The 27,951-nt window shown below is 42.6% G+C and overlaps 1 protein-coding gene across 2 annotated transcripts in view; it reads right to left on the reverse strand.

Annotated features, from left to right (window-relative positions):
- Positions 1 to 24,274: 24,274 nt before the first annotated feature.
- The window catches only part of LOC145877445 (NLR family CARD domain-containing protein 3-like), a 37,571-nt gene continuing 33,894 nt past the window's right edge, over positions 24,275 to 27,951 (reverse strand). For both annotated transcript variants that reach the window (XM_082972964.1, XM_082972963.1), the window contains 3 exons: positions 26,528 to 26,701; positions 26,212 to 26,258; positions 24,275 to 25,783 (listed from right to left, as the gene is read on the reverse strand). In XM_082972964.1, the coding sequence (XP_082829090.1) occupies positions 25,257 to 25,783; positions 26,212 to 26,258; positions 26,528 to 26,701 (748 nt within the window). In that variant the 3' untranslated portion in view covers positions 24,275 to 25,256. The remainder of the gene's footprint in view (positions 25,784 to 26,211; positions 26,259 to 26,527; positions 26,702 to 27,951) is intronic.

The raw sequence follows: 27,951 nt of genomic DNA on the forward strand, positions 1-27,951 counted from the left end.
GTTGACATGACTGACCAGTGGCTCAATGCTATGGATAATGGAAAGTTTGTGGGTGTACTATTTTTAGATTTCAGTGCAGCATTTGATTTAGTGGATCATGAAATAATTTTGACAAAATGAATGCATTATGGTTTTAAGGAGGTAGCATTGAATTGGATACAGTCATGTCTAACTGACAGGAAACAGTCCACCTATATCGATGGTTCATTTTCTTCCCCTCATGTGTTAAACTGTGGAATACCGCAGGGCAGCTGCCTTGGGCCACTTCTTTATTTAACCTCTATGGGCTAGGCGGGACGAATTCGTCCCACCTACGTAACAGCCACTTGAAGCCTGTGGCGCGATTTTCAAAACCTTAAAAATCCTATTACTTCAATTTCTCAAACATATGACTATTTTACAGCTATTTAAAGACAAGACTCTCGTTAATCTAACCACACTGTCCGATTTCAAAAAGACTTTACAACGAAAGCAAAACATTAGATTATGTCAGCAGAGTACCAAGCCAGAAATAATCAGACACCCATTTTTCAAGCTAGCATATAATGTCACAAAAACCCAGAAGACAGCTAAATGCAGCACTCACCTTTGATGATCTTCATCAGATGACAACCCTAGGACATTATGTTATACAATACATGCATGTTTTGTTCAATCAAGTTCATATTTATATCAAAAAACAGCTTTTTACATTAGCATGTGACGTTCAGAACTAGCATACCCCCCGCAAACTTCCGGGGAATTCGCTAACATTTTACTAAATTACTCACGATAAACGTTCACAAAAAGCATAACAATTATTTTAAGAATTAAAGATACAGACCTCCTCTATGCACTCGATATGTCCGATTTTAAAATAGCTTTTTGGTGAAAGCACATTTTGCAATATTCTAAGTACATAGCCCAGGCATCACGGGCTAGCTATTTAGACACCCGGCAAGTTTAGCACTCACCATAATCATATTTACTATTATAAAAGTTTGATTACCTTTTGTTGTCTTCGTCAGAATGCACTCCCAGGACTGCTACTTCAATAACAAATGTGGTTTGGTCCAAAATAATCCATCGTTATATCCGAATAGCGGCGTTTTGTTCGTGCGTTCCAGACACTATCCGAAATGGTAAAGAAGGGTCGTGCGCATGGTGCAATTCGTGACAAAAAAATTCTAAATATTCCATTACCGTACTTCGAAGCATGTCAACCGCTGTTTAAAATCAATTTTTATGCCATTTTTCTCGTAGAAAAGCGATAATATTCCGACCGGGAAACTCCTTTTCGGCAAACAGAGGAAAAAATCGCAAAGACGGGGGCGGTCAGGTCACACGCCTAAGCCCAGAGTCCCTTGATCGGCCACTTGAGAAAGGCGATAATGTGTTTCAGCCTGGGGCTGGGATGACGACATTCAGGTTTTCCCCGGGCTCTGAGTGCCTATGGACGACGTAGGAAGTGTCACGTTAGAGCAGAGTTCCTTAGTAAACGATAGAGATGGCAAAGAAGTTCCAGAAATGGTCAGACAGGCCACTTCCTGTAAAGGAATCTCTCAGGTTTTGACCTGCCATTTGAGTTCTGTTATACTCACAGACACCATTCAAACAGTTTTAGAAACTTTAGGGTGTTTTCTATCCATATGTAATAAGTATATGCATATTCTAGTTACTGGGTAGGAGTGGTAACCAGATTAAATCGGGTACGTTTTTTATCCAGCCGTGTCAATACTGCCCCCTAGCCCTAACAGGTTAATATATACCAACGACCTTCCTTATGCCTTAGCTGAAACTCAAGCTACTATATTTGCAGATGATACTACAATTTATGCAGCAAGACAATCGGTTCAACAGGTACAGCAAGTTTTACAAGGAGATTTGGAGAATATCAGGGACTGGGGTTGCCGGAACAAACTTATTTTAAACACCAAGAAAACCAAAGTTATGTTGGTCTGTTCCACTAGGAAAAGGTCAACACAGCATGGGATACAATTAAGTATCGGGGGAGTACAGAAAGTGGCAGAAACAAAACTACTGGGAGTGCAGCTGGACAACTGCTTATCATGGTCGTCTCAAATAACTAATCTTCGTAAAACCATTATTAAAACAGCATGCATGATATTTACCAGGAAATATTCTTAAAGAAATAACACAAGAATTAACTGAGAGTAAGGTGAACTACTATTCTGTAGTCTGGGGAAATGCATCATCAAGTGAAGTTAGGAGGCTGCAGATTGCACAGAACAAAGCAGCAAGGATTGTTTTAAGGTGGAGATATGGTTCTTCTGTTGCAGTCATGCACAATGTTCTTGGTTGGTCATCAATTGACAAGATAATAAAAAAAACATGCTTATTTTATTTCATAATATACACCATTTAAAACGGCCTAATTCTATTCATAACGGTATTCAGTTGGTAGGAGACAGACATTCTGTAAATACTAGGAGTAGATTGTCCACCATCTATGCGTTATCTAGACAGAAAAGAGAAATAGGCAAAAGAAGATTTCGATTTAGAGCAATAAAGAAATGGAATAAATTAACTGAGCAAACCAGAAACCTTTCAATATGTAAATGTAAACATTATTTTAAAACCATTTAAATATAATACATAGAAATGTTGTTGGACTATAGTAGATGAAGAATCAATATTTTTTAGATTAAGTATTAATTGGGTAATTATGTTAGTATATTATGTATGCTTGTCATAGTGTGTTATATGTGAAAATGTGTTCGTATTATAATTAAAAAACTAAAAACTAAAAGAGATCCAAATCAAATCAAATCAATATAGCACTCATGTGCTCCTTCCTGAACTACTTCAGTGACTCTGCTTTTCAAAGCCCCTTTACAGATCACACAGTGTATCATCCCACATACAGTGGGGGGGGGAAAAGTATTTGATCCCCTGCTGATTTTGTACGTTTGCCCACTTACAAAGAAATGGTCAGTCTATAATTTTAATGGTAGGTTTATTTGAACAGTGAGAGACAGAAGAACAACAAAAAAATCCGGAAAATGCATGTCAAAAATGTTATAAAATGATTTGCATTTTAATGATGGAAATAAGTATTTGACCCCTCTGCAAAACATGGCTTAGTACTTGGTGGCAAAACCCTTGTTGGCAATCACAGAGGTCAGACGTTTCTTGTAGTTGGCCACCAGGTTTGCACACATCTCAGGAGGGATTTTGTCCCACTCCTCTTTGCAGATCTTCTCCAAGTCATTAAGGTTTCGAGGCTGACGTTTGGCAACTTGAACCTTCAGCTCCCTCCACAGATTTTCTATGGGATTAAGGTCTGGAGATTGGATAGGCCACTCCAGGACCTTAATGTGCTTCTTCTTGAGCCACTCCTTTGTTGCCTTGGCCGTGTGTTTTGGGTCATTGTCATGCTGGAATACCCATCCACGACCCATTTTCAATGCCCTGGCTTAGGGAAGGATGTTCTCACCCAAGATTTGACGGTACATGGCCCCGTCCATCGTCCCTTTGATGCGGTGAAGTTGTCCTGTCCCCTTAGCAGAAAAACAACCCCCAAAGCATAATGTTTCCACCTCCGTGTTTGACGTGGAGATTGTGTTCTTGGGGTCATAGGCAGCATTCCTCCTCCTCCAAACACGGCGAGTTGAGTTGATGCCAAAGAGCTCCATTTTGGTCTCATCTGACCACAACACTTTCACCAGTTGTCCTCTGAATCATTCAGATGTTCATTGGCAATCTTCAGACGGGCATGTATATGTATTCTTGAGCAGGGGGACCTTGCGGACGCTGCAGGATTTCAGTCCTTCACGGCGTAGTGTGTTACCAATTGGTTTCTTTGTGACTATGGTCCCAGCTGCCTTGAGATCATTGACAAGATCCTCCCGTGTAGTTCTGGCCTGATTCCTCACCGTTCTCATGATCATTGCAACCCCACGAGGTGAGATCTTGCATGGAGCCCCAGGCCGAGGGATATTGACGGTTCTTTTGTGTTTCTTCCATTTGCGAATAATCGCACAAAATGTTGTCACCTTCTCACCAAGCTGCTTGGCGATGGTCTTGTAGCCCATTCCAGCATTGTGTAGGTCTACAATCTTGTCCCTGACATCTTTGGAGAGCTCTTTGGTCTTGGCCATGGTGGAGAGTTTGGAATCTGATTGATTGATTGCTTCTGTGGACAGGTGTCTTTTTTAGATGTAACAAGCTGCGGTTAGGAGCACTCCCTTTAAGAGTGTGCTCCTAATCTCAGCTCGTTACCGGTATAAAAGACACCTGGGAGCCAGAAATCTTTCTGATTGAGAGGGGGTCAAATACTTATTTCCCTCATTAAAATGCAAATCAATTTCTAACATTTTTGACATGCGTTTTTCTGGATATTTTTGTTGTTATTCTGTCTCTCACTGTTCAAATAAACCTACCATTAAAATTATAGACTGATCCTTTCTTTATCAGTGGGCAAATGTACAAAATCAGCAGGGGATCAAATACTTTTTTCCCTCACTGTATGTGAGGTTGGGGGGTTGTCTATTTTAAGGTTGTAATTGCAATGGCATTTTGGACATTTCTTGATAATGTCACAACTGCTTATAGATTTACAAGCCTTGGGGTGCCATGTTTCAATTTTGTGTTTTTCGTAGCAGTAGAAGGATCGACATGTACGTTGACAATCCTCACATGTTGTTAGGTGTAAGGGCTGCATCAGACATGTTTCATCCTGACACACTGCACAGTTATACTGACATGAGTGTCCCACCCTGTCTGTTGTAGCCTGTATGACATGATGGACAAACATAGAGAGCTCCTTAAAAATGGTTGTTTTTCACATAAAAGTATAGAGAATGAGAATGACGTTGAGGGTTATTCTGGAATTTATAGAGAGCTGAATTATTCATACTATGGTACAAAACCACAATCTTGATGTTCAGCAAATGTTTTAATGTGACTATGTCAGAGAAAGCCCAGACTCCTGTATACATAGACCTACAGCCTTTTGGAGGTCACTAGCCTTTTGTAAAGCTTCTAGATCAGTACGTCCAGGAAGGAATAAATGTGATAGACCTACAGCCTTTTGTAGGTCACTAGCCTTTTGTAAAGCCTCTAGATCAGTACATCCAGGAAGGAGTAAATGTGATAGACATATTGCAAAGCATAACTGATTACCAGGATTCTTAACGTTTATGAGATGTGCCTTCTCATTTTATATGATTTCTGATTGATTGAGACTATCTAGTTTCCTTCTCTGACCCCTTCTCCTAGGGGTTGTCGGATTATTTGTACAACAAGGTCTAAGGTTCTATCAGCTATGATGGATACATTGGATTGAACAAGACGTTCCAGCAGGGCTATAAATTGTTCAACATCCTCTTCTCCATGATGTACAACAAGAGACACTGTGTTCTGCAGACTATCACCACATATCTCAAGCTGTAAGAAATCACGAGGTTCAGCTAAATCTGTAGCCCTTTCTAAAAGTTATCCTAGAGTATCCAAAATCATCACATTAAAAACGGAATAATCATGGCTCTGATTCATAAATGTGAAATTAAAAAACTGATGAATCTCTGTATTGTTACATTTATTGAGATACAAAATACGGACACTTCTATCAAGACCGTCCCCCATCTGATTTATTACACAATTTTACAATTCATCAAATTCAACGTGTGGTTGCTCATTGTCTTCATAGCCTCCCGGGGTTGTAGGGGCCATGTGGATGTGTGTGGGGGGGTGGTGTTGAAGGAGGGGTGAGCTCATTATTTTGGTTAATTAAGGAGATCAGTTCTGGTGGTATTCTAGAAGTATCAATGTTACATACGGCTTTTATCATTTGGTTGGGCGTTTTTTAATCAGATTGACGCTTATCAAGCGTGGTATGGTTTTATTCCAGAAGGATAGGTCTTGGCTGTACTGCCGTCGTTGGTAAAGTAACCATACTTTTGTGTAGCTGGACCTCTCTGTCTTTTAGAGCCCTGTAAAAGGCTGTGAGAAACCTATCTAGTAACTGGACCTCTTTGTCCTTTAGAGCCCTGTAAAAGGCTGTTCGAAACCTGTCTAGTAACTGGACCTTTCTGTATTTTAGAGCCCTGTAAAGGATGTGAGAAACCTATCTAGTAACTGGACCTCTCTGTCCTTTAGAGCCCTGTAAAAGGCTGTGAGAAACCTATCTAGTAACTGGACCTCTCTGTCTTTTAGAGCCCTGTAAAAGGCTGTGAGAAACCTATCTAGTAACTGGACCTCTCTGTCTTTTAGAGCCCTGTAAAAGGCTGTGAGAAACCTATCTAGTAACTGGACCTCTCTGTCTTTTAGAGTCCTGTAAAAGGCTGTGAGAAACCTGTCTAGTAACTGGACCTCTCTGTCTTTTAGAGCCCCATAAAAGGCTGTGAGAAACCTATCTTGAAGATCTATATCCTGATCAGTGTCCTCATTGATGCTATCTTCAATCAGTATAGGTTCTACCTCAGAAATAACTGTGTCAAGCTGTTTAGACACATCATACATCAACACATCATCCTCATCAACACATCATCCTCATTAACACATCATCCTCATCATCCTCATCAACACATCGTCCTCATCAACACATCATCCTCATCAACACATCATCCTCATTAACATATCATTCTCATCAACACATCATCCTCATCATCATCATCAACACATCATCCTCATCAACACATCATCCTCATCATCATCAACACATCATCCTAATCAACACATCATCCTCATCATCCTCATCAACACATCATCCTCATCAACACATCATCCTCATCATCCTCATCATCCTCATCAACACATCATCCTCATCAACACATCATCCTCATCATCCTCATCAAGGCATCGTCCTCATCAACACATCATCCTCATCAACACATCATCAGCACCATCATTGACCTCAGCATCTTTGACATTAACACCATTGAATGTATCAACTGGATTAGGTGTTTTACTCAGTAGGTCATCAGTGTCCTCTTCCTCCTCTTCCTCCTGTTGTATTGGGTCTTCTGTGTTTGTATTGGCCTTGGAGGAGTCTGAAAGAAAAAGAAAAATATATATAATGTAGTATATTAAAATTAAAATATATATAATAATAATATTAAATAACCAATAATAGTAAAAAACGAGGAAATGATAAAAAAAAAAATGTAAACAGTGTGTTTTAAAATATATTACCATATCAATATATCCTATCTCCCTGTTTCTGTTTCTCTCTGTTAGGCCTTGTTTTCTTTAGTTAAATTACCTTTGGTTGTTTGATTCCTGTTATTCAGAGGACTCGATGTTGTGTTTCCTACCCCGTTGTCCTCTTGATGTATAGACTCGGAAAGATTGGAGTCTGAAAAAAATAACAATATTTGAAATTGTTTTAAGATATTCTTTCAAAAAATTATAACTGTAATAAAAACAGGGCGTATCCATAAAGACCTCATCAATCCAATCGTTTTCAGACCAGTCGTCCTTCTCGGTCAGAGGTGATGCCGCTCGGTGTACTTGAACTACGGTTCTGGGGAGCCTTGCAGGACTATGATATGGTGTAGGTACCTGATTAAATACTAAATGTCCAGGGTTCTGGGGAGCCTTGCAGGACTATGATATGGTGTAGGTACCTGATTAAATACTGAATGTCTAGGGTTCTGGGGAGCCTTGCAGGACTATGATATGGTGTAGGGTCTGATTAAATACTGAATGTCTAGGGTTCTGGGGAGCCTTGTAGGACTATGATATGGTGTAGGGCCTGATTAAATACTGAATGTCTAGGGTTCTGGGGAGCCTTGCAGGACTATGATATGGTGTAGGTACCTGATTAAATACTGAATGTCTAGGGTTCTGGGGAGCCTTGCAGGACTATGATATGGTGTAGGTACCTGATTAAATACTGAATGTCTAGGGTTCTGGGGAGCCTTGCAGGACTATGATATGGTGTAGGGTCTGATTAAATACTGAATGTCTAGGGTTCTGGGGAGCCTTGCAGGACTATGATATGGTGTAGGGTCTGATTAAATACTGAATGTCTAGGGTTCTGGGGAGCCTTGTAGGACTATGATATGGTGTAGGGTCCTGATTAAATACTGAATGTCTAGGGTTCTGGGGAGCCTTGCAGGACTATGATATGGTGTAGGTACCTGATTAAATACTGAATGTCTAGGGTTCTGGGGAGCCTTGCAGGACTATGATATGGTGTAGGTACCTGATTAAATACTGAATGTCTAGGGTTCTGGGAGCCTTGCAGGACTATGATATGGTGTAGGGACCTGATTAAATACTGAATGTCTAGGGTTCTGGGGAGCCTTGCAGGACTATGATATGGTGTAGGTACCTGATTAAATACTGAATGTCTAGGGTTCTGGGGAGCCTTGCAGGACTACGATATGGTGTAGGTACCTGATTAAATACTGAATGTCTAGGGTTCTGGGGAGCCTTGCAGGACTATGATATGGTGTAGGGCCTGATTAAATACTGAATGTCTAGGGTTCTGGGGAGCCTTGTAGGACTACGATATGGTGTAGGTACCTGATTAAATACTGAATGTCTAGGGTTCTGGGGAGCCTTGTAGGACTATGATATGGTGTAGGGCCTGATTAAATACTGAATGTCTAGGGTTCTGGGGAGCCTTGCAGGACTATGATATGGTGTAGGTACCTGATTAAATACTGAATGTCTAGGGTTCTGGGGAGCCTTGTAGGACTATGATATGGTGTAGGTACCTGATTAAATACTGAATGTCTAGGGTTCTGGGGAGCCTTGCAGGACTATGATATGGTGTAGGGTCTGATTAAATACTGAATGTCTAGGGTTCTGGGGAGCCTTGCTGGACTATGATATGGTGTAGGTACCTGATTAAATACTGAATGTCTAGGGTTCTGGGAGCCTTGCAGGACTATGATATGGTGTAGGGCCTGATTAAATACTGAATGTCTATGGCTGCTTAGAGGCCTGTATATGTGTGACAAATCTTCAACTCTTGGGCTGTTTTGAGTTTTGTCAAAGCCGTACAGAACGGTAGAATATCATCATATTCATTACCCTGGAAGTCATTCACGGTTAGAGCCCATAATGCCTCTGGTGATCTTGTCTGGGGGCTGTCAGCTGTAAACACAAGATTAGCTTTTTAAAATAGTGGACATGATTTGTTTAATGCTTAATGTATAAAGATTATTACGTATTTCATTTTTGACTCACGTCTATAGTATCTTGATGGCGTGGGACTGAGTAAAGATACACCTGCAGTCTGTTATTAGTCATTTTATTATTGACTCACGTCTATAGTATCTTGATGGTGTGGGACGGAGTAAAGATACACCTGCAGTCTGTTATTAGTCATTTTATTATTGACTCACGTCTATAGTATCTTGATGGTGTGGGACTGAGTAAAGATACACCTGCAGTCTGTTGGTCCTCAAAATCATCGTCTTCTATAATGATCACTTCTGATGGTTGATGATCCAAATCAATTATTGTAGGTAACACCTGGGTAAATGTAGGGTATCCTATAGATGTTTTAAATAATATAAAACATATGTATATATTTATAAAAAGATATACATTTTTTAATAAAAAAACACATACATTTGACATAAACCACGATATAATAACAATATTAATTACCTGAAAATTGGATGTCATCCACGTTTTAAATATTAAAATATATTTATACAAAATATATACATTTTTACTTAAAAATACATACAATTTACATAAAAATAACATATAGTAATAATATGAATTACCAAAACCATGTATATAACAACTGTTAAATATTTGAAGAAACCTTATGAGAGAGAGAGTGGTTGTGCAGGTGGTAAATATGATCAAATATATATTTATCTATGTTATTATTATGCTAACATTTTAGCTACATTCAACAAGCAACATCTAAAATGAAAGTCACGTAATGTTTGGTTATGTAACTGACAATCCACCAGGTGGTGCCATTGATCCACTAGGTGGTGCCATTGATCCACTAGGTGGTGCCATTGATCCACTAGGTGGTGCCATTGATCCACTAGGTGGTGCCATTGATCCACGAGGTGGTGCCATTGATCCAATAGGTGGTGCCATTGATCCATTAGGAGGCACCAGCCTCTGAGTTAGTGATTGCTATTTAACCGCCTGATAAATATGTTTTATCCAAAACATGTTGGGATAAACCCCTATGTAGACCCTAGTCCATTCTGGTTTAACACATAAATACCTATGTAGACCCTAGTCCATTCTGGTTCAACACATAAATACCTATGTAGGCCCTAGTCCATTCTGGTTTAACACATACATACCTATGTAGACCCTAGTCCATTCTGGTTTAACTAATAAATACCTATGTAGCCCCTAGTCCATTCTGGTTTAACTAATAAATACCTATGTAGCCCCTAGTCCATTCTGGTTTAACTAATAATTACCTATGTAGTCCCTAGTCCATTCTGGTTTAACACATAAATACCTATGTAGGTCCTAGTCCATTCTGGTTTAACACATAAATACCTATGTACGCCCTAGTCCATTCTGGTTTAACACATAAATACCTATCTAGGTCCTAGTCCATTCTGGTTTAACACATAAATACCTATGTAGACCCTAATCCATTCTGGTTTAACACATAAATGCCTATGTCGACCCTAGTCCATTCTGGTTTAACACATAAATACCTATGTCGACCCTAGTCCATTCTGGTTCAACACATAAATACCTATGTAGGTCCTAGTCCATTCTGGTTTAACACATAAATACCTATGTAGACCCTAGTCCATTCTGGTTTAACTAATAAATACCTATGTAGCCCCTAGTCCATTCTGGTTTATCACATAAATACCTATGTAGGTCCTAGTCCATTCTGGTTTAACACATAAATACCTATGTACGCCCTAGTCCATTCTGGTTTAACACATAAATACCTATCTAGGTCCTAGTCCATTCTGGTTTAACACATAAATACCTATGTCGACCCTAGTCCATTCTGGTTTAACACATAAATACCTATGTCGACCCTAGTCCATTCTCACATAAATACCTATGTAGACCCTAGTCCATTCTGGTTTAACACATAAATACCTATGTCGACCCTAGTCCATTCTGGTTTAACACATAAATGCCTATGTAGGTCCTCGTCCATTCTGGTTTAACACATAATTAAAATATGTATCAATAACCCCTCCTCTCATTTAATATATATAAATATATTCTGCTCAGAAAAATAAAGGGAACACTTAAACAACACATCCTAGATCGAATGAAATAAATAATCTTATTAAATACTTTTTTTCTTTATATAGTTGAATGTGCTGACAACAAAATCACACAAAAATAATCAATGGAAATCCAATTTATCAACCCATGGAGGTCTGGATTTGGAGTCACACTCAAAATTAAAGTGGAAAACCACACTACAGGCTGATCCAACTTTGATGTAATGTCCTTAAAACAAGTCAAAATGAGGCTCAGTAGTGTGTGTGGCCTCCACGTTCCTGTTTGACCTCCCTACAACGCCTGGGCATGCTCCTGATGAGGTGGTGGATGGTCTCCTGAGGGATCTCCTCCCAGACCTGGACTAAAGCATTCGCCAACTCCCGGACAGTCTGTGGTGCAACGTGGCGTTGGTGGATGGAGCGAGACATGATGTCCCAGATGTGCTCAATTGGATTCAGGTCTGGGGAACGGGCGGGCCAGTCCATAGCATCAATGCCTTCCTCTTGCAGGAACTGCTGACACACTCCAGCCACATGAGGTCTAGCATTGTCTTGCATTAGGAGGAACCCAGGGCCAACCGCACCAGCATATGGTCTCACAAGGGGTCTGAGGATCTCATCTCGGTACCTAATGGCAGTCAGGCTACCTCTGGCGAGCACATGGAGGGCTGTGCGGCCCCCCAAAGAAATGCCACCCCACACCATGACTGACCCACCGCCAAACCAGTCATGCTGGAGGATGTTGCAGGCAGCAGAACGTTCTCCACGGCATCTCTAGACTATGTCACGTGCTCAGTGTGAACCTGCTTTCATCTGTGAAGAGCACAGGGCGCCAGTGGCGAATTTGCCAATCTTGGTGTTCCCCTACACTCTAACCACTAGATTACCTGCCGCCCCTACACTCTAACCACTAGGCTACCTGCCGCCCCTACACTCTAACCACTAGGCTAGCTGCTGCCCCTACACTCTAACCACTAGGCTACCTGCCGCCACCTCCACTCTAACCACTAGGCTACCTGCCGCCCCTCCACAATAACCACTAGGCTACCTGCCACCCCTACACTCTAACCACTAGACTACCTGCCGCCCCTACACTCTAACCACTAGGCTACCTGACGCCCCTCCACTCTAACCACTAGGCTACCTGCCACCCCTACACTCTAACCACTAGGCTACCTGCCGCCCCTACACTCTAACCACTAGGCTACCTGCTGCCCCTACACTCTAACCACTAGGCTAACTGCCGTCCCTCCACTCTAACCACTAGGCTACCTGCCGCCCCTACACTCTAACCACTAGGCTACCCGCCGACCCTACACTCTAACCACTAGGCTACCTGCCGCTCCTACACTCTAACCACTAGGCTACCTGCCGTCCCCCCACTCTAACCACTAGGCTACCTGCCGCCCCTACACTCTAACCACTAGGCTACCTGCCGCCCCTACACTCTAACCACTAGGCTACCTGCCGCCCATACACTCTAACCACTAGGCTACCTGCCGCCCCTACACTCTAACCACTAGACTACCTGCCGCCCCTACACTCTAACCACTAGGCTACGTGCCGCCCCTCCACTCTAACCACTAGACTACCTGCCGCCCCTACACTCTAACCACTAGGCTAACTGCCGCCCCTACACTCTAACCACTAGGCTACCTGCCGCCCCTACACTCTAACCACTAGGCTACCTGCCGCCCCTACACTCTAACCACTAGGCTACCTGCCGCTCCTATACTCTAACCACTAGGCTACCTGCCGTCCCCCCACTCTAACCACTAGGCTACCTGCCGCCCCTACACTCTAACCACTAGGCTACCTGCCGCCCCTACACTCTAACCACTAGGCTACCTGCCGTCCCTACACTCTAACCACTAGGCTACCTGCCGCCCCTACACTCTAACCACTAGTCTACCTGCCGCCCATACACTCTAACCACTAGGCTACCTGCCGCCCCTACACTCTAACCACTAGACTACCTGCCGCCCCTACACTCTAACCACTAGGCTACCTGCCGCCCCTCCACTCTAACCACTAGACTACCTGCCGCCCCTACACTCTAACCACTAGGCTACGTGCCGCCCCTCCACTCTAACCACTAGACTACCTGCCGCCCCTACACTCTAACCACTAGACTACCTGCCGCCCCTACACTCTAACCACTAGGCTAACTGCCGCCCCTCCACTCTGACCACTAGGCTACCTGCCGCCCCTCCACTCTGACCACTAGGCTACCTGCAGATCGGTTATGATGTCACTTCACATTCTCATATGTTGCGTTAGAAAACAGAAACACACACTCCATAGCAACAATCACCTCCTCCTGGAGAAACCATGTTCTGAGGACTCAACACACACACACACACACACACACACACACACACACACACACACACACACACACACACACACACACACACACACACACACACACACACACACACACACACACACACACACACTCCAAATCACCAAGCACATTCACACAGTAATTCTCCTCTCAAAAAATGCTACTCTCAGAAAAGGGGAAAAGTATGTCAGTCAATCAATCAACCAACCAATAAGCAGTGTGATTGTGTCAGGACCTGCGGAGGTGAAACGTTCAGAACATTAAACTGTAATAAATCACCCTCAGAGAGACTGGACGAAGCTGGAAGCATCCGCTTTTCAGAAAGCAGAGATCATTTTATATTTGATTTATTTAACCTTTATCTAACAAGTCAGTTAAGAACATATTCTTATTTACAATGACGGCCTACCAAAAGGCAAAAGGTCTCCTGCGGGGACGGGGGCTGGGATTAAACATGTTTAAATATAGGTTACAAAACACACATCAAGACAACAGAGATAACACAACACTATATAAAGAGAGACATAAGACAACAACACATGGCAGGAACACATGACAACACAGCATGGAGGCAACACCACATGACAACAACATGGTAGTAACACATAACAACACAACATGGAGGCAACACCACATGACAACAACATGGTAGTAACACATGACAACAATATGGCAGCAACACATGACAACACAGCATGGAGGCAACACCACACAACAACAACATGGTAGCAACACATGACAACAACATGGTAGCAACACATGACAACAACATGGTAGCAACACAACATGTCTTCAGCACAACATGGTAGCCGCTCGAGAGCATCCTTACCTGCCGATCTATAAATTACAAATCAAGTAATTAAAGAGCTGCATTAAAATAGGAATAGTGAGACTATATACAGGGGGGTACGGATACAGAGTCAATGTGGAGACTATATACAGGGGGGTACGAATACAAAGCCAATGTGCTGGGGCACCGGTTAGTTGAGGTAATATGTACATGTAGGTAGAGTTATTAAAGTGACTATGCATAGATGATAGTAACAGAGAGTAGCAGCGGTGTAAAGAGGGGGTGGGGGGCACTGCAAATAGTCTGAGTAGCCATTTGATTAGGTGTTCAGGAGTCTTATGGCTTGGGGGTAGAAGCTGTTTAGAAGCCTCTTGGACCTAGACTTGGCGCTCCGGTACCGCTTGCCGTGCGGTAGCAGAGAGAACAGTCTATGACTTGGGTGGCTGGAATCTGACAATTTTTAGGGCCTTCCTCTGACACCGCCTGGTATAGATGTCCTGGATGGCAGGAAGCTTGGCCCAAGTGATGTACTGGGCCGTACGCACTACCCTCTGTAGTGCCTTGCGGTCGGAGCAGCAGTTGCCGTACCAGGCAGTGATGCAGCCAGTCAGGATGCTCTCGATGGTGCATCCGGTTTTCAGGCTTTGCCTCTGCTACCCCAAGGCTCGATCCTAGGCCCCACGCTCTTCTCAATTTACATCAACAACATAGCTCAGGCAGTAGGAAGCGCTCTCATCCATTTATATGAAGATGATAGTGTTATACTCAGCTAGGCCCATCCCCAGATTTTGTGTTCAACGCTCTACAACAAAGCTTTCTTAGTGTCCAACAAGCTTTCTCTGTTCTTAACCTTGTTCAGAACACCTCCAAAACAAAGGTCATGTGGTTTGGTAAAAATAATGCCCCTCTCCCCACAGGTGTGATTACTACCTCTGAGGGTTTAGAGCTTGAGGTAATCTAGCATCTCCATAATCTAGCATCTCCGTAATCTTGCATGGGTAGGAGGGTCATGGGTAGGAGGGTCATCTGAATCAGGGTTAGTTTGGCAGCTGCGGTGAAAGACGAGTGATTACTATAGAGGAAACCAAGTCTAGATTTAACATTATCCTGCAGCTTTGACATGTGCTGAGAGAAGGACAGTGTGCTGTCTAGCCATACTCCCAACTACTTGTATGAGGTGACTACCTCAAGCTCTAAACCCTCAGAGGTAGTAATCACACCTGTGGGAAGAGGGGCATTCTTCTTACCAAACCACATGACCTTTGTTTTGGAGGTGTTCAGAACAAGGTTCAGGACACTAAGAAAGCTTTGATGTAGAGCTGAGATGGTAGAAGGGGTGTAGCAGGGAGAAACCTTGACGTCACAAATCAAATTCTCTTTCTCCCCTTTCTCACACCTCTCCCTGAAGTGTGCACTTGTTCACTACCCATCATGGATTGTAAAGAAATATTGTGGAAACTGTCAAGCACCAAACTCACGCCAATCCAATGATTTTACAATCTGGAGGGGGAGTGAACGATCGCAAACTTCAGGAAGAAGGGGGAGAGGAGGTAGAAACAGAATGTTTCCTCTCTCATTGGTGGAGAGGAGGTAGAAACAGAATGTTTCCTCTCTCATTGGTGGAGAGGAGGTAGAAGCAGAATGTTTCCTTTCTCATTGGTGGAGAGGAGGTAGAAGCAGAATGTTTCCTCTCTCATTGGTGGAGAGGAGGTAGAAACAGAATGTTTCCTCTCTCATTGGTGGGTTACAGTATATATTGATAGCTCTTATTTTCAGACCTTGTTTAATTCTTCATCTTTTCCTCCATTTTCATTTGCATATTCACAAATTCCTTCACTCTCTCTCTTCCTCTCCCTCTTCTCTCCTCCTCCCTCCACCAATTGTCTTCTCTCCTCCTCCTCCACCTCTCCACTTCTTATTCTCTTCCACTCCCTCTTCTCTCATTCTCTCCTCCCTCCATCTTCTTCTCTCCATCTTCTCTCCTCCTCCCTCCATCTTCCCTCCTCCTCCTCCTCCCTCCATCTTCTTCTCTCCATCTTCTCTCCTCCTCCCTCCACCTTCTCTCCTCCCTCCACCTTCTCTCCTCCCTCCATCTTCTTCTCTTCTCCTCCCATCTGTTTAAAAAAGAGCATCCACTTTCTTCACCTTCCTCCTCTTCCTCTACATCCACATCTGTTTACGTCTTCCTCCTCTTCCTCTACATCCACAACTGTTTACTTCTTCTCCTTCCTCCTCTTCCTCTACTCCACATCTGTTTACTTCTTCTCCTTCCTCCTCTTCCTCTATATCCACATCTGTTTACTTCTTCTCCTTCCTCCTCTTCCTCTACATCCACATCTGTTTACTTCTTCTCCTTCCTCCTCTTCCTCTACTCCACATCTGTTTACATCTTCTCCTTCCTCCTCTTCCTCTATATCCACATCTGTTTACTTCTTCCTCCTCTTCCTCTACATCCACAACTGTTTACTTCTTCTTCTTCTCCCTCATCTTCCTCTCCCTTCATCAATCAATCCTACCTCCTCCTCTTCTTACCATGTCCTCCTGTTCTTTTTCTCTCCCTGTGTCTGTTCTCTCTCTCTCCTCCTCCTCCTCCACTTCCTGTAGAGGTGGTGTCTACTCCCTCAGGAACTTAATAGTATTTCCTTCTAAACACACACACACACCTATCCAAGTCCTGAGGACGTCCCATGACTCTGGATCAGAAGGTTGATCCCAGTGGTGGAGACGGAGGGTGGTGGATGGGGATAACCCTATGACTCTGGACCAGAAGGTTGATCCCAGTGGTAGAGACAGAGGGTGGTGGATGGGGGATAACCCCATGACTCTGGACCAGAAGGTTGATCCCAGTGGTAGAGACAGAGGGTGGTGGATGGGGGATAACCCCATGACTCTGGACCAGAAGGTTGATCCCAGTGGTAGAGACAGAGGGTGGTGGATGGGGGTAACCCCATGACTCTGGACCAGGAGGTTGATCCCAGTGGTGGAGACAGAGGGTGGTGGATGGGGGTAACCCCATGACTCTGGACCAGGAGGTTGATCCCAGTGGTAGAGACAGAGGGTGGTGGATGGGGGTAACCCCATGACTCTGGATCAGAAGGTGGATCCCAGTGGTGGAGACCTTAACCATTCATAATTAGGGGCTAAACTTAATGTTTTAACCCTATCAAAAAGGTATAATTTTTCATCGCTAATGACCCGACTCAGCCCTTTAACATAGGCTTGGCCAACTATCATCACAAAACATTGTGTTAACATAGGCTTGGACAACTATCATCACAATACATTGTGTTAACATTGGCTTGGCCAACTATCACCACAATACATTGTGTTAACATAGGCTTGGCCAAGTACAGTGGCAAGAAAAAGTATGTGAATTACCTGGATTTCTGCATAAATTGGTCATAAAATGTGATGTGATCTTTATCTAGGTCACAACAATAGACAAACACAGTCTGCTTAAACTAATAACACACACACAATGATATGTTTTCATGTCTTTATTGAACACACCGTGTAAACATTCACAGTGCAGGGTGGAACCCTTGGATTTAATAACTGGTTGACCCTCCTTTCACAGCAATAACCTCAACCAAATGTTTTCTGTAGTTGTAGATCAGACCTGCACAACGGTCAGGAGGAATTTTGGACCATTCCTCTTTACAAAACTGTTTCAGTTCAGCAATACTCTTGGGATGTCTGGTGTGAACTACTCTCTTGAGGTCATGCCACAACATCTCAATCGGGTTGAGGTGAGGACTCTGACTGGGCCACTCCAGAAGGTGTATTTTCTTCTGTTGCAGCCATTCTGTTGTTGATTTACTTCTGTGTTTTGGGTTGTTGTCCTGTTGTCCATCACCCAACTTCTGTTGAGCTTCAGTTGGCAGACAGATAGCCTTACATTGTCCTGCAAAATGTCTTGATAAACTTGTGAATTCATTTTTCCGTCGATGATAGCAAGCTGTCCAGGCCCTGAAGCAGCAAAGCAGCCCCAAACCATGATGCTCCCTCCACCATACTTTACAGTTGGAATGAGGTTTTGATGTTGGTGTGGTGTGCCTTTTCTCCTCCACACATAGTGTTGTGTGCTCCTTCCAAATAACTCAACTGTAGTTTCATCTGTCCACAGAATATTTTGCCAGCAGCGCTGTGGAACGTCCAGGTGCTCTTTTGCGAACTTCAGACCTGCAGCAATGTTTTTTTTGGACAGCAGTGGCTTCTTCCGTGGTGTCCTCCCATGAACACCTTTCTTGTTAAGTGTTTTACGTATCGCAGACTCGGCAACAGAGATTGTAGCATGTTCCAGAGATTTCTGTAAGTCTTCAGCTGACACTAGGATTCTTCTTAACCTCATTGAGAATTCTGGTCTGTGCTCTTGCAGTCATCTTTGCAGGACGGCCACTCCAAGGGAGAGTAGCAACAGTGCTGAACTTTCTCCCTTTATAGACAATTTGTCTTACTGTGGACTGATGAACATCAAGGCTTTTAGAGATACTTTTGTAACCCAACAATTCTTAATCTTAGGTCTTCTGATATCACTTTTGTTCGAGGCATGGTTCACATCAGGCAATGCTTCTTGTGAATAGCGAACTCAGATTGTGTGAGTGTTTTTTATAGGGCAAGGCAGCTCTAACCATCATCTCTAATCTTGTCTCATTGATTGGACTCCAGGTCAGTTGACTCCTGACTCCAAATAGCTTTTGGTGAAGTCATTAGCCTAGGGGTTCACATACCTTTTCCAACCTACACTGGGAATGTTCAAATGATGTATTCAACATAGACAAGAAAAATACAATAATTTGTGTGTTATTAGTTGAAGCAGACAGTGTTTGTCTGTTGTTGTGACATAGATGAAGATCAGATCTAATTTGACGACCGATTTATGTACACATATCAACACATACATTTTATAGTTTTATCATTTAATCATTTTCAGGGACAATGTTTCATTTAATTTTGACGTTATGTTTTCATGTTAACACGTTACATTCACTATTACACTCTGTTCACTCTGCTTCAGTCACTGCCTATATAGACCACCCTGCTACTCACTGTCTATATAGACCACCCTGCTCCTCACTGTCTATATAGACCACCCTGCTCCTCACTGCCTGAATAGACCACCCTGCTCCTCACTGCCTACATAGACTACCCTGCTCCTCACTGCCTATATAGACCATCCTGCTCCTCACTGTCTATATAGACCACCCTGCTCCTCACTGCCTGAATAGACCACCCTGCTCCTCACTGTCTATATAGACCACCCTGCTCCTCACTGCCTGAATAGACCACCCTCCTCCTCACTGTCTATATAGACCACCCTGCTCCTCACTGTCTATATAGACCACCCTGCTCCTCACTGCCTATATAGACCACCCTGCTCCTCACTGTCTATATAGACCACCCTGCTCCTCACTGTCTATATAGACCACCCTGCTCCTCACTGCCTATATAGACCACCCTGATCCTCACTGTCTATATAGCTTGATATCATTGGTTCATTTACAGATATAAAAAGCATAAATGGATAGCATGCGATCATAGATACAATATGACTACATGGACCTACAAATATTTACAATGAATAGCAAAATCACAAGAGTGACTTCAAAGTCTACGTGAAGACCGAAGGGAGCAAGGGTCTTTAAATTAAAGATCCAGGCAGCCTCTCGTTTTAACAATACATTATATAGGTCACCCCCTCTCCTAGGCAGGGTGACATGTTCGATGCCGATATAACGTAGGGACGAGATCGCTTCCAAAAAGTGGGCCGCAACTGGGTACGTCAAGTTTTTGCACCTAATGGTGCTACGATGCTCCAAAATTCATACTTTAAACCTCTTACAACTACTTAGGGATAGGGGGCAGTATTGACAAATTTGAAAAAATATGTGCCCATATTAAACTGCCTCCTACTCAAACTCAGAAGCTAGGATATGCATATTATTAGTAGATTTGGATAGGAAACACTCTGAAGTTTCTAAAACTGTTTGAATTATGTATGTGAGTATAACAGAACTCATATGGCAGTCAAAAACCTGAGACAAATCCTAGCAGGAAGTGGAAATCTGATGTGTGGGATCATTTTCAAGTCTTTGCCTATGAAACACACAGGGACTGGTCACTCATTTAGCACTTCCACTAGATGTCAACAGTCTTTAGAAAGTTGTTTGAGGCTTCTCCGGTAAACACAGACCGAACGAGAAGCCTGGAAAGTTGGTTACAAGGGGAGGGCCATCACTACATTGGCGCGCGTTCATGTGGGGGGCTGCTTTGTTCCAAAACGTTTTATAAGACAATGCAATCGTCCGGTTGGAATATTATTGAAGTTCTGATTGAAAAAGGCCCTAAAGATTTATGCTATACAACGTTTGACATGTTTGAACGAACGTAAACAGATTTTTTTTTTAAACTTTTCGTCGTGACATTTTCCGCGCGTTTCGTACATTTTGAGTAGCCTACTGAACGCGCGAACAACAAGGAGCTATTTGGACATAAATTATGAACTTTATCGAACAAAACAACATTTGTTGTGAACCCGGGATGCCTGGAAGTGCCTTCTGATGAAGATCATCAAAGGTAAGTGAATATTTCTAATACTATTTATGAATTTAGATGACTCCAAAATGGCGCTGGTCTGTATCGCCTAGTGTATTTTTCTGAGCACAGTACTCAGATTATTGCAAAGTGTGCTTTCCCAGTAAAGTTATTTTGAAATCTGGCAATGCGGTTGCATTCACGAGATGTTAATCTATAATTCTTTGAATGACAGTATAATATTTTATTAACGTTTATGACGAGTATTTTTTTAAATTGTGGTGCTGTTTCACCGGCAGTATTGGAGGGAAAATATTTTCTGAACATCACGCGCCAATGTAAAATGCTGTTTTTATATATAAATATGAACTTTATCGAACAAAACAATGCATGTATTGTGTAACATGATGTCCTAGGAGCGTCATCTGATGAAGATTGTCAAAGGTTAGTGCTTCATTTAGCTGTGTTTTGGGTTTTTGAGATGCATGTAGTTGCTTAGAAAATGGCTGTGGTTATTTTTTTCGATGTACTCGCCTAACATAATCTAATGTTTTGCTTTCGCTGTAAAGCCTTTTTGAAATCGGACAACGGGGTTCGATTCAGGAGAGGTCTATCTATAAAATGGTGTAAAATAGTCCTATGTTTGAGAAATAGAAATAGAAATTATTAGATTTGTGGTGTTGAATATGGCGCCCTGATTTTTCACAAAACTCGATCCCGCTAACGGGATATGCGCTGCAAGAAGTTTTAAATTAGTTAGTTTTACCCACATCATTCATAGTTTAAATTTGCACTTGTTTTACCCACATAATGTTTACCACAAGGACAAGTTATAAGATAAATAACTGCCTTAGTGGAGCATGGGATAAAACCTTTGATTGGGATCTGTTTCCCTGTTTGGGGGTGATTAATCTACATTTGTAAGTGCCATATCAGCCATTACACTTATAGTTTCCATCTGGTAGAGGCGCAAATAGACGTTGTGCAGGGTATTTTGGATAAATCAGAGTTTACCAATTGATCACTGAGATTTCTGCTCCACTAAGACAACATCATGACCAACTTTAGTCTTCTGTGTTTTAGAGAAACATCATGACCAACTTTAGTCTTTACTGTTATAGAGAAACATAATGACCAACTTTAGTCTTTACTGTTTTAGAGAAACATCATGACCAACTTTAGTCTTTACTGTTTTAGAGAAACTTCATGACCAACTTTAGTCTTTACTGTTTTAGAGAAACATCATGACCAACTTTAGTCTTTACTGTTTTAGAGAAACTTCATGACCAACTTTAGTCTTTACTGTTTTAGAGAAACATCATGACCAACTATAGTCTTTACTGTTTTAGAGAAACTTCATGACCAACTTTAGTCTTTACTGTTTTAGAGAAACATCATGACCAACTTTAGTCTTTACTGTTTTAGAGAAACATCATGACCAACTTTAGTCTTTACTGTTTTAGAGAAACATCATGACCAACTTTAGTCTTTACTGTTTTAGAGAAACATCATGACCAACTTTAGTCTTTACTGTTTTAGAGAAACTTCATGACCAACTTTAGTCTTTACTGTTTTAGAGAAACATCATGACCAACTTCTGACCTTTAAGCAGTTCAGAACGGACTGCTTCCTTTCTTTCGTTCTGACGTTTTCCAACGACATTAATGGTTCATGAATCACATGCCTCTATTCCACTAAGACCTAATTGAAACACAAAGCAGAAAATGGAATCTGGGCTGTGTGTGTCATTGTTATCGAAAGTCCCGTTAACTCTCTCTCAAAAACAAATGTATAAACACTGCATGCACACACACACACCTCTAGCTCAATCTGGCCATCTCTGGTCACTGTCCACAGCTAGTTAATGAGAAAGGGACTAAAATCAATGCACACACCATGGGAGGAATACCTGATTACCTACCGTTTGTGTGTGTGTGTGTGTGTGTGTGTGTGTGGTGTGTGTGTGTGTGTGTGTGTGTGTGTGTGTGTGTGTGTGTGTGTGTGTGTGTGTGTGTGTGTGTGTGTGTGTGTGTGTGTGTGTGTGTGTGTGTGTGTGTGTGTGTGTCCTTTATCTTCCTCAGTGGGGAAAGAGAGAAATAAAGAAGTACATTTAAAGACGAACGTCGTCCTGAATAATTTCTGCTGACTAATCTCTCTCTCTCTCCCTCCCTCTCTCTCTCCATCCCTCTCTCTCTTGCTCTCCCTCCACAGCAACCCATATCTCTCAGAGTGTCACTGATGTCACCCAGCCCATCAGGGCTCAAAGGCCCCCAATTACCAAATATAAAGCAACTCTCTTTCCCTCTCTCTCTCTTTTCCTCTGTTCTGACTCTCTTACCCTCCCTCTCTCTCTCCCCCTCAGGGCTCCAGATCCTCTATCAGTTCTGACTCTCTACCATCCCTCTCTCTCTCCCCCTCAGGGCTCCGGATCCTCTATCAGTTCTGACTCTCTACCCTCCCAGTATAGTAAACACAGACTGGACAACAGGACAATGATCCTAAGCCCGGACTTGAACCCGATCGAACATCTCTGGAGAGACCTGAAAATAGCTGTGCAGCGACGCTCCCCATCCAACCTGACAGAGCTTGACAGGATCTGCAGAGAAGAATGGGAGAAACTCCCCAAATACAGGTGTGCCAAGCTTGTAGCGTCAAATCCAAGAAGACTCAAGGCTGTAATCGCTGCCAAAGGTGCTTCAAAAAAGTACTGAGTAAAGGGTCTGAATACTTATGTAAATGTGATATCTAAGTTTTTTTAAATACAAATTTGCACACATGAAATAAATTGTTATGCTATGGGTTATTGTGTGTAGATTGATGAGGGGGGGAAAAAAACAATTTAATCCATTTTAGAATAAGGCTGTAACGTGACAAAATGTGGAAAAAGTCAAGGGGTCTGAATACTTTCTGAATGCACGGTATATCAGTATATTAGACTCTCTCTCTGTATATTAGACTCTCTCTCTCTCTCTCAATGCATTGATGTTGTTTTCATCACTTCTGGTTTAACACTTCCATCAAGTGGTGATTGTCCAAACTGCACCCCGGTTAAGATATAAAAAGCAAGAGATTGGGGAGAGAGAGAGAGAAAGATAGAGAAGCAGAGCGAGAGAGAGGGCAGAGAGAGAACAGAGAGCAGGCTGAGAGAGTGTCTGGAATCTCCCTCTCCGATGATGACGTCACAGGGTTCCTCTCCAAGAAGAAAGTCCTCTGGTCTGGAGAGGTTCACGCTGGGGCGCATCACAACACTCTGTTGCTATAGTGACCCTGTATCACAACACTCTGTTGCTATAGCGACCCTGCATCACAACACTCTGTTGTACAATTTGTTTAATTCAATTTCACATATTTAATTGTTTTGTATTTCATTTCATATTTGTCTCATGTAACCAGTCGCAGGTTAATGTCAACCTGACAGAGACAATGTAAAAATCAATAATGAAGTGGTTTTCACAATTAACATGCTGTTTCTTGTTTCAAGTAAGTTTTATTATGAAAAGTACAATATATCCTTGTATACTTGTACAACTATGGAGCGTATGTCCATATATAATTGTACAACTTGTTATTCAACATAAAAGACAACAAATGATCCCATTGGTATTGTAACAGTGTTATTGTAAGAGGTCCTGGGTCAAGGTCCTCACAATTATAGGAAGACGCACATTTGTGTGTGTGTGAGAGTGTGTGTGTATCCTGTGTGTGTGTGTGTCCTGTGTGTGTGTGTTTGTGTTTGTCCAGTGTGTGTGTGCTTGTGTTTGTCCAGTGTGTGTGTGTGTGTCCAGTGTGTGTGTGTCCTGTGTGTGTTTGTGTGTCTGTGTCCAGTGTGTGTTTGTGTTTCTGTGTCCAGTGTGTGTGTGTGTCCTGTGTGTTCATCGTGTGTGTGTGTGTTTGTCCAGTGTGTGTGTGTCTGTGTCCAGTGTGTGTTTGTGTTTCTGTGTCCAGTGTGTGTGTGTGTCCTGTGTGTTCATCGTGTGTGTGTGTGTTTGTCCAGTGTGTGTGTGTGTTTGTCCAGTGTGTGTGTGTTCAGCATGTGTGTGTTCAGCGTGTATGTGTGTTTGTCCAGTGTGTGTGTGTATTTGTCCAGTGTGTGTGTGTGAGTCCAGTGTGTGTGTGTTTGTCCAGTGAGTGTGTGTGAGTCCAGTGTGTGTGTGTGTGTGTGTATCAGTGTGTGTGTGTGTTCAGCGTGTATGTGTGTTTGTCCAGTGTGAGTGTGTGTTTGTCCAGTGTGAGTGTGTGTTTGTCCAGTGTGTGTGTGTTTGTCCAGTGTGTGTGTGTGAGTCCAGTGTGTATGTGTGTGTGTATCAGTGTGTGTGAGTCCAGTGTGTGTGTGTGTGTGTGTATCAGTGTGTGTGAGTCCAGTGTGTGTGTGTGTGTGTATCAGTGTGTGTGTGTCCAGTGTGTGTGTGTCCAGTGTGTGTGTGTGTGTGTGTCAGGTTATTATTTACAGGGACACTGAGGAGTCAACATACCAAACCCTAAACCCTGGATAGAGGGGCTCCGTGAATGTGGAGGTGAATGTGTACAGGTGGGTCAGTGTGTCAGAGGAGGCTCTATAGAAGGACAGAGTGCCGGCTGGCCAGTCCAGATACACTCCTACTCTGTCGGAGCTGGAGGAGGGGACGTCTATGATAGTGGAATTATCATTGTGCCAGGCAATGTAACTGTTGTCATCGCAGTCCAGACTCCAGGACTTGTCATTCCATCCAAGCCAACAGTCATTAACCTCTCCTCTCCTGTTGATTCCTTTATATGTCACTCCTATAACAGCCCCTCTCCCACTCCACTCTACCTCCCAGTAACAGCGCCCAGTCAGACCCTCTCTACACAGCACCTGTCTACAGTCCTCAAATCTCTCTGGGTGATCAGGATACGGCTGCTCCTCTCTCCTCCATGTCACCTTTCTGTTCTCCTCAGACAGAGAGAGGAGTCTGTCTACTGTGTTTAGGTCCAGTGTGAGATCACAGACATCTGATGGATGAAACCAGACACAATATTAGAAATCATCATCATTCACATTAGAATGTTAACTCACTTTTCACTAATTCATTTAATGTAGATGTTTCTAGGTATCAAAAGGAGAAGTTAAGGTAACTTGAGACTTGTTGAATGATCATATGTTATACTGTATGGTAATATAAAACACACTTATTCACATTAATTACACACACACACACACACCTGTATGCATGAACACAAACACACATTTCTAATGTAACATGAACACGCCTCACACACACACACACATTGTAAACTTTGTTGTCCCCGATTTCTGCTTCTGTAGAACTACAGCTGATATTTAATATGACCAAGTAAGTATTGATGGTGGTCTTTGACGTTGACTTAACTTGAATTAAGACTTATTCTTAGTCATATTCTTCACATCAGTCAACACTCACATTTTCTAAGCCCAGGTTTCATTGTGTACTCTCCACCATGTTCCACACTGTAGCGGTAAGCAGAAGAACAGACAGTCATTGAATGATACACGGGAACACACACACACACACACACACACACACACACACACACACACACACACACACACACACACACACACACACACACACACACACACACACACACACACACACACACACACACACACACACAGAGCATATAATTATATCCAGTTGGTGGTAAGAATGTTTGTCTTAACTCGCCTGATAAGTCAAACATGTCTGATATGAACATTGACATAAACCCTCTACATACTTGAGTTTCTCCAGTCTGCAGTGTGGATCCTCCAGTCCAGCAGAGAGCAGTCTGACTCCTGAGTCTCCTGGGTGATTGTAGCTCAGGTCCAGCTCTCTCAGGTGTGAGGGGTTTGACCTCAGAGCTGAGACCAGAGAAGCACAGCCTTCCTCTGTCACTTGACAGCGTGACAGCCTGCAAAGAGTAAAATCATATTAAAACCACACTGCTATTCTTTGGTGGTGAAGATAGTGACAGTATATTTTTAGATATATCAGTGTTCTGAAACCTGCCATATCTATTCATAAATTAATGTATCTTTATTATAAATGACAAATTATCAAAGTATTGCTTGCAGATAGAAAAATGTATAGTACAAATATTTGAGTAGACTGACCAGACCAGTTTAAAAAGCAGTATCAGTCAAAAGACAGACAGAGAGGTATCAGATTTAGATTGTATTGAGTATACAGTCCACTCCATATCTATTTTGACAGTGAAGCTAACATTTATATTGTGGCTCTATACTCCAGCATTTTGTATATGAGATCAAATGTTTTATACGAGGTGACAGTATATAATGTCACCTTTTCTTTGAGGGTATTGTGTGTGTCCAGTGTTTTGTTATTTATTAAACCTTATTTTAACTTGGCAATTCAGTTAAGAACACAGTCTTATTTACAATGACAGCCAAACCCGGACGACGCTGGGCCAATTGTGCCCCGCGCTATGGGACTGTCTGTCACGGCCGGCTGTGATACAGCCTGGATTCATACCAGGACCTGTAGTGACGCCTCTAGCACTGAGATGCAGTGCCTTAGACAGCGACGCCACTCGGGAGCCCAAGTGTGTGTGTGTACCTTGTGTGTATGTCCAGTGTGTGTGTCCAGAGTGTGTGTGTGTTTCCAGTGTGTGTGTGTGTGTCCAGTGTGTGTGTGTATGCCCAGTGTGTGTGTCCAGTTTGTGTGTCCAGTATGTGTGTCCAGTGTGTGTGTGTGTGTCCAGTGTGTGTGTCCAGTTTGTGTGTGTGTGTCCAGTGTGTGTGTCCAGTGTGCGTGTCCAGTATGTGTGTCCAGTGTGTGTGTGTGTTAGGGCTGGGCGGTATACCGTATTTAATGATATACCGGTATTGATGCAGGGACCGGTTTGGGTTGTTACTGTATCTTCTATACTGGTATTGATGCAGGGACCGGTTTGGGTTGTTACTGTACCTTCTATACTGGTATTGATGCAGGGACCAGTTTGGGTTTTTACTTTACCTTCTATACTGGTATTTTAATGTTTGGTTTGTTAAATGTGATACGCCATGTGTAATGTTAATTTTTATAGTTTACTTCGCTACTTGAGTCATCTCTCTCTGCTCTTTCTCTCTGTGCAGCTTTCCACAATGACCTAGCCACGCCCCCTGTCACTCAAGGAGCGCATTAGATGTTCCTCAACCACGA

This window comes from Salmo salar, chromosome 03 (assembly GCF_965601325.2).
Source record: "Salmo salar chromosome 03, fSalSal1, whole genome shotgun sequence".
In the NCBI taxonomy this organism is placed as follows: Eukaryota; Metazoa; Chordata; class Actinopteri; order Salmoniformes; family Salmonidae; genus Salmo; species Salmo salar.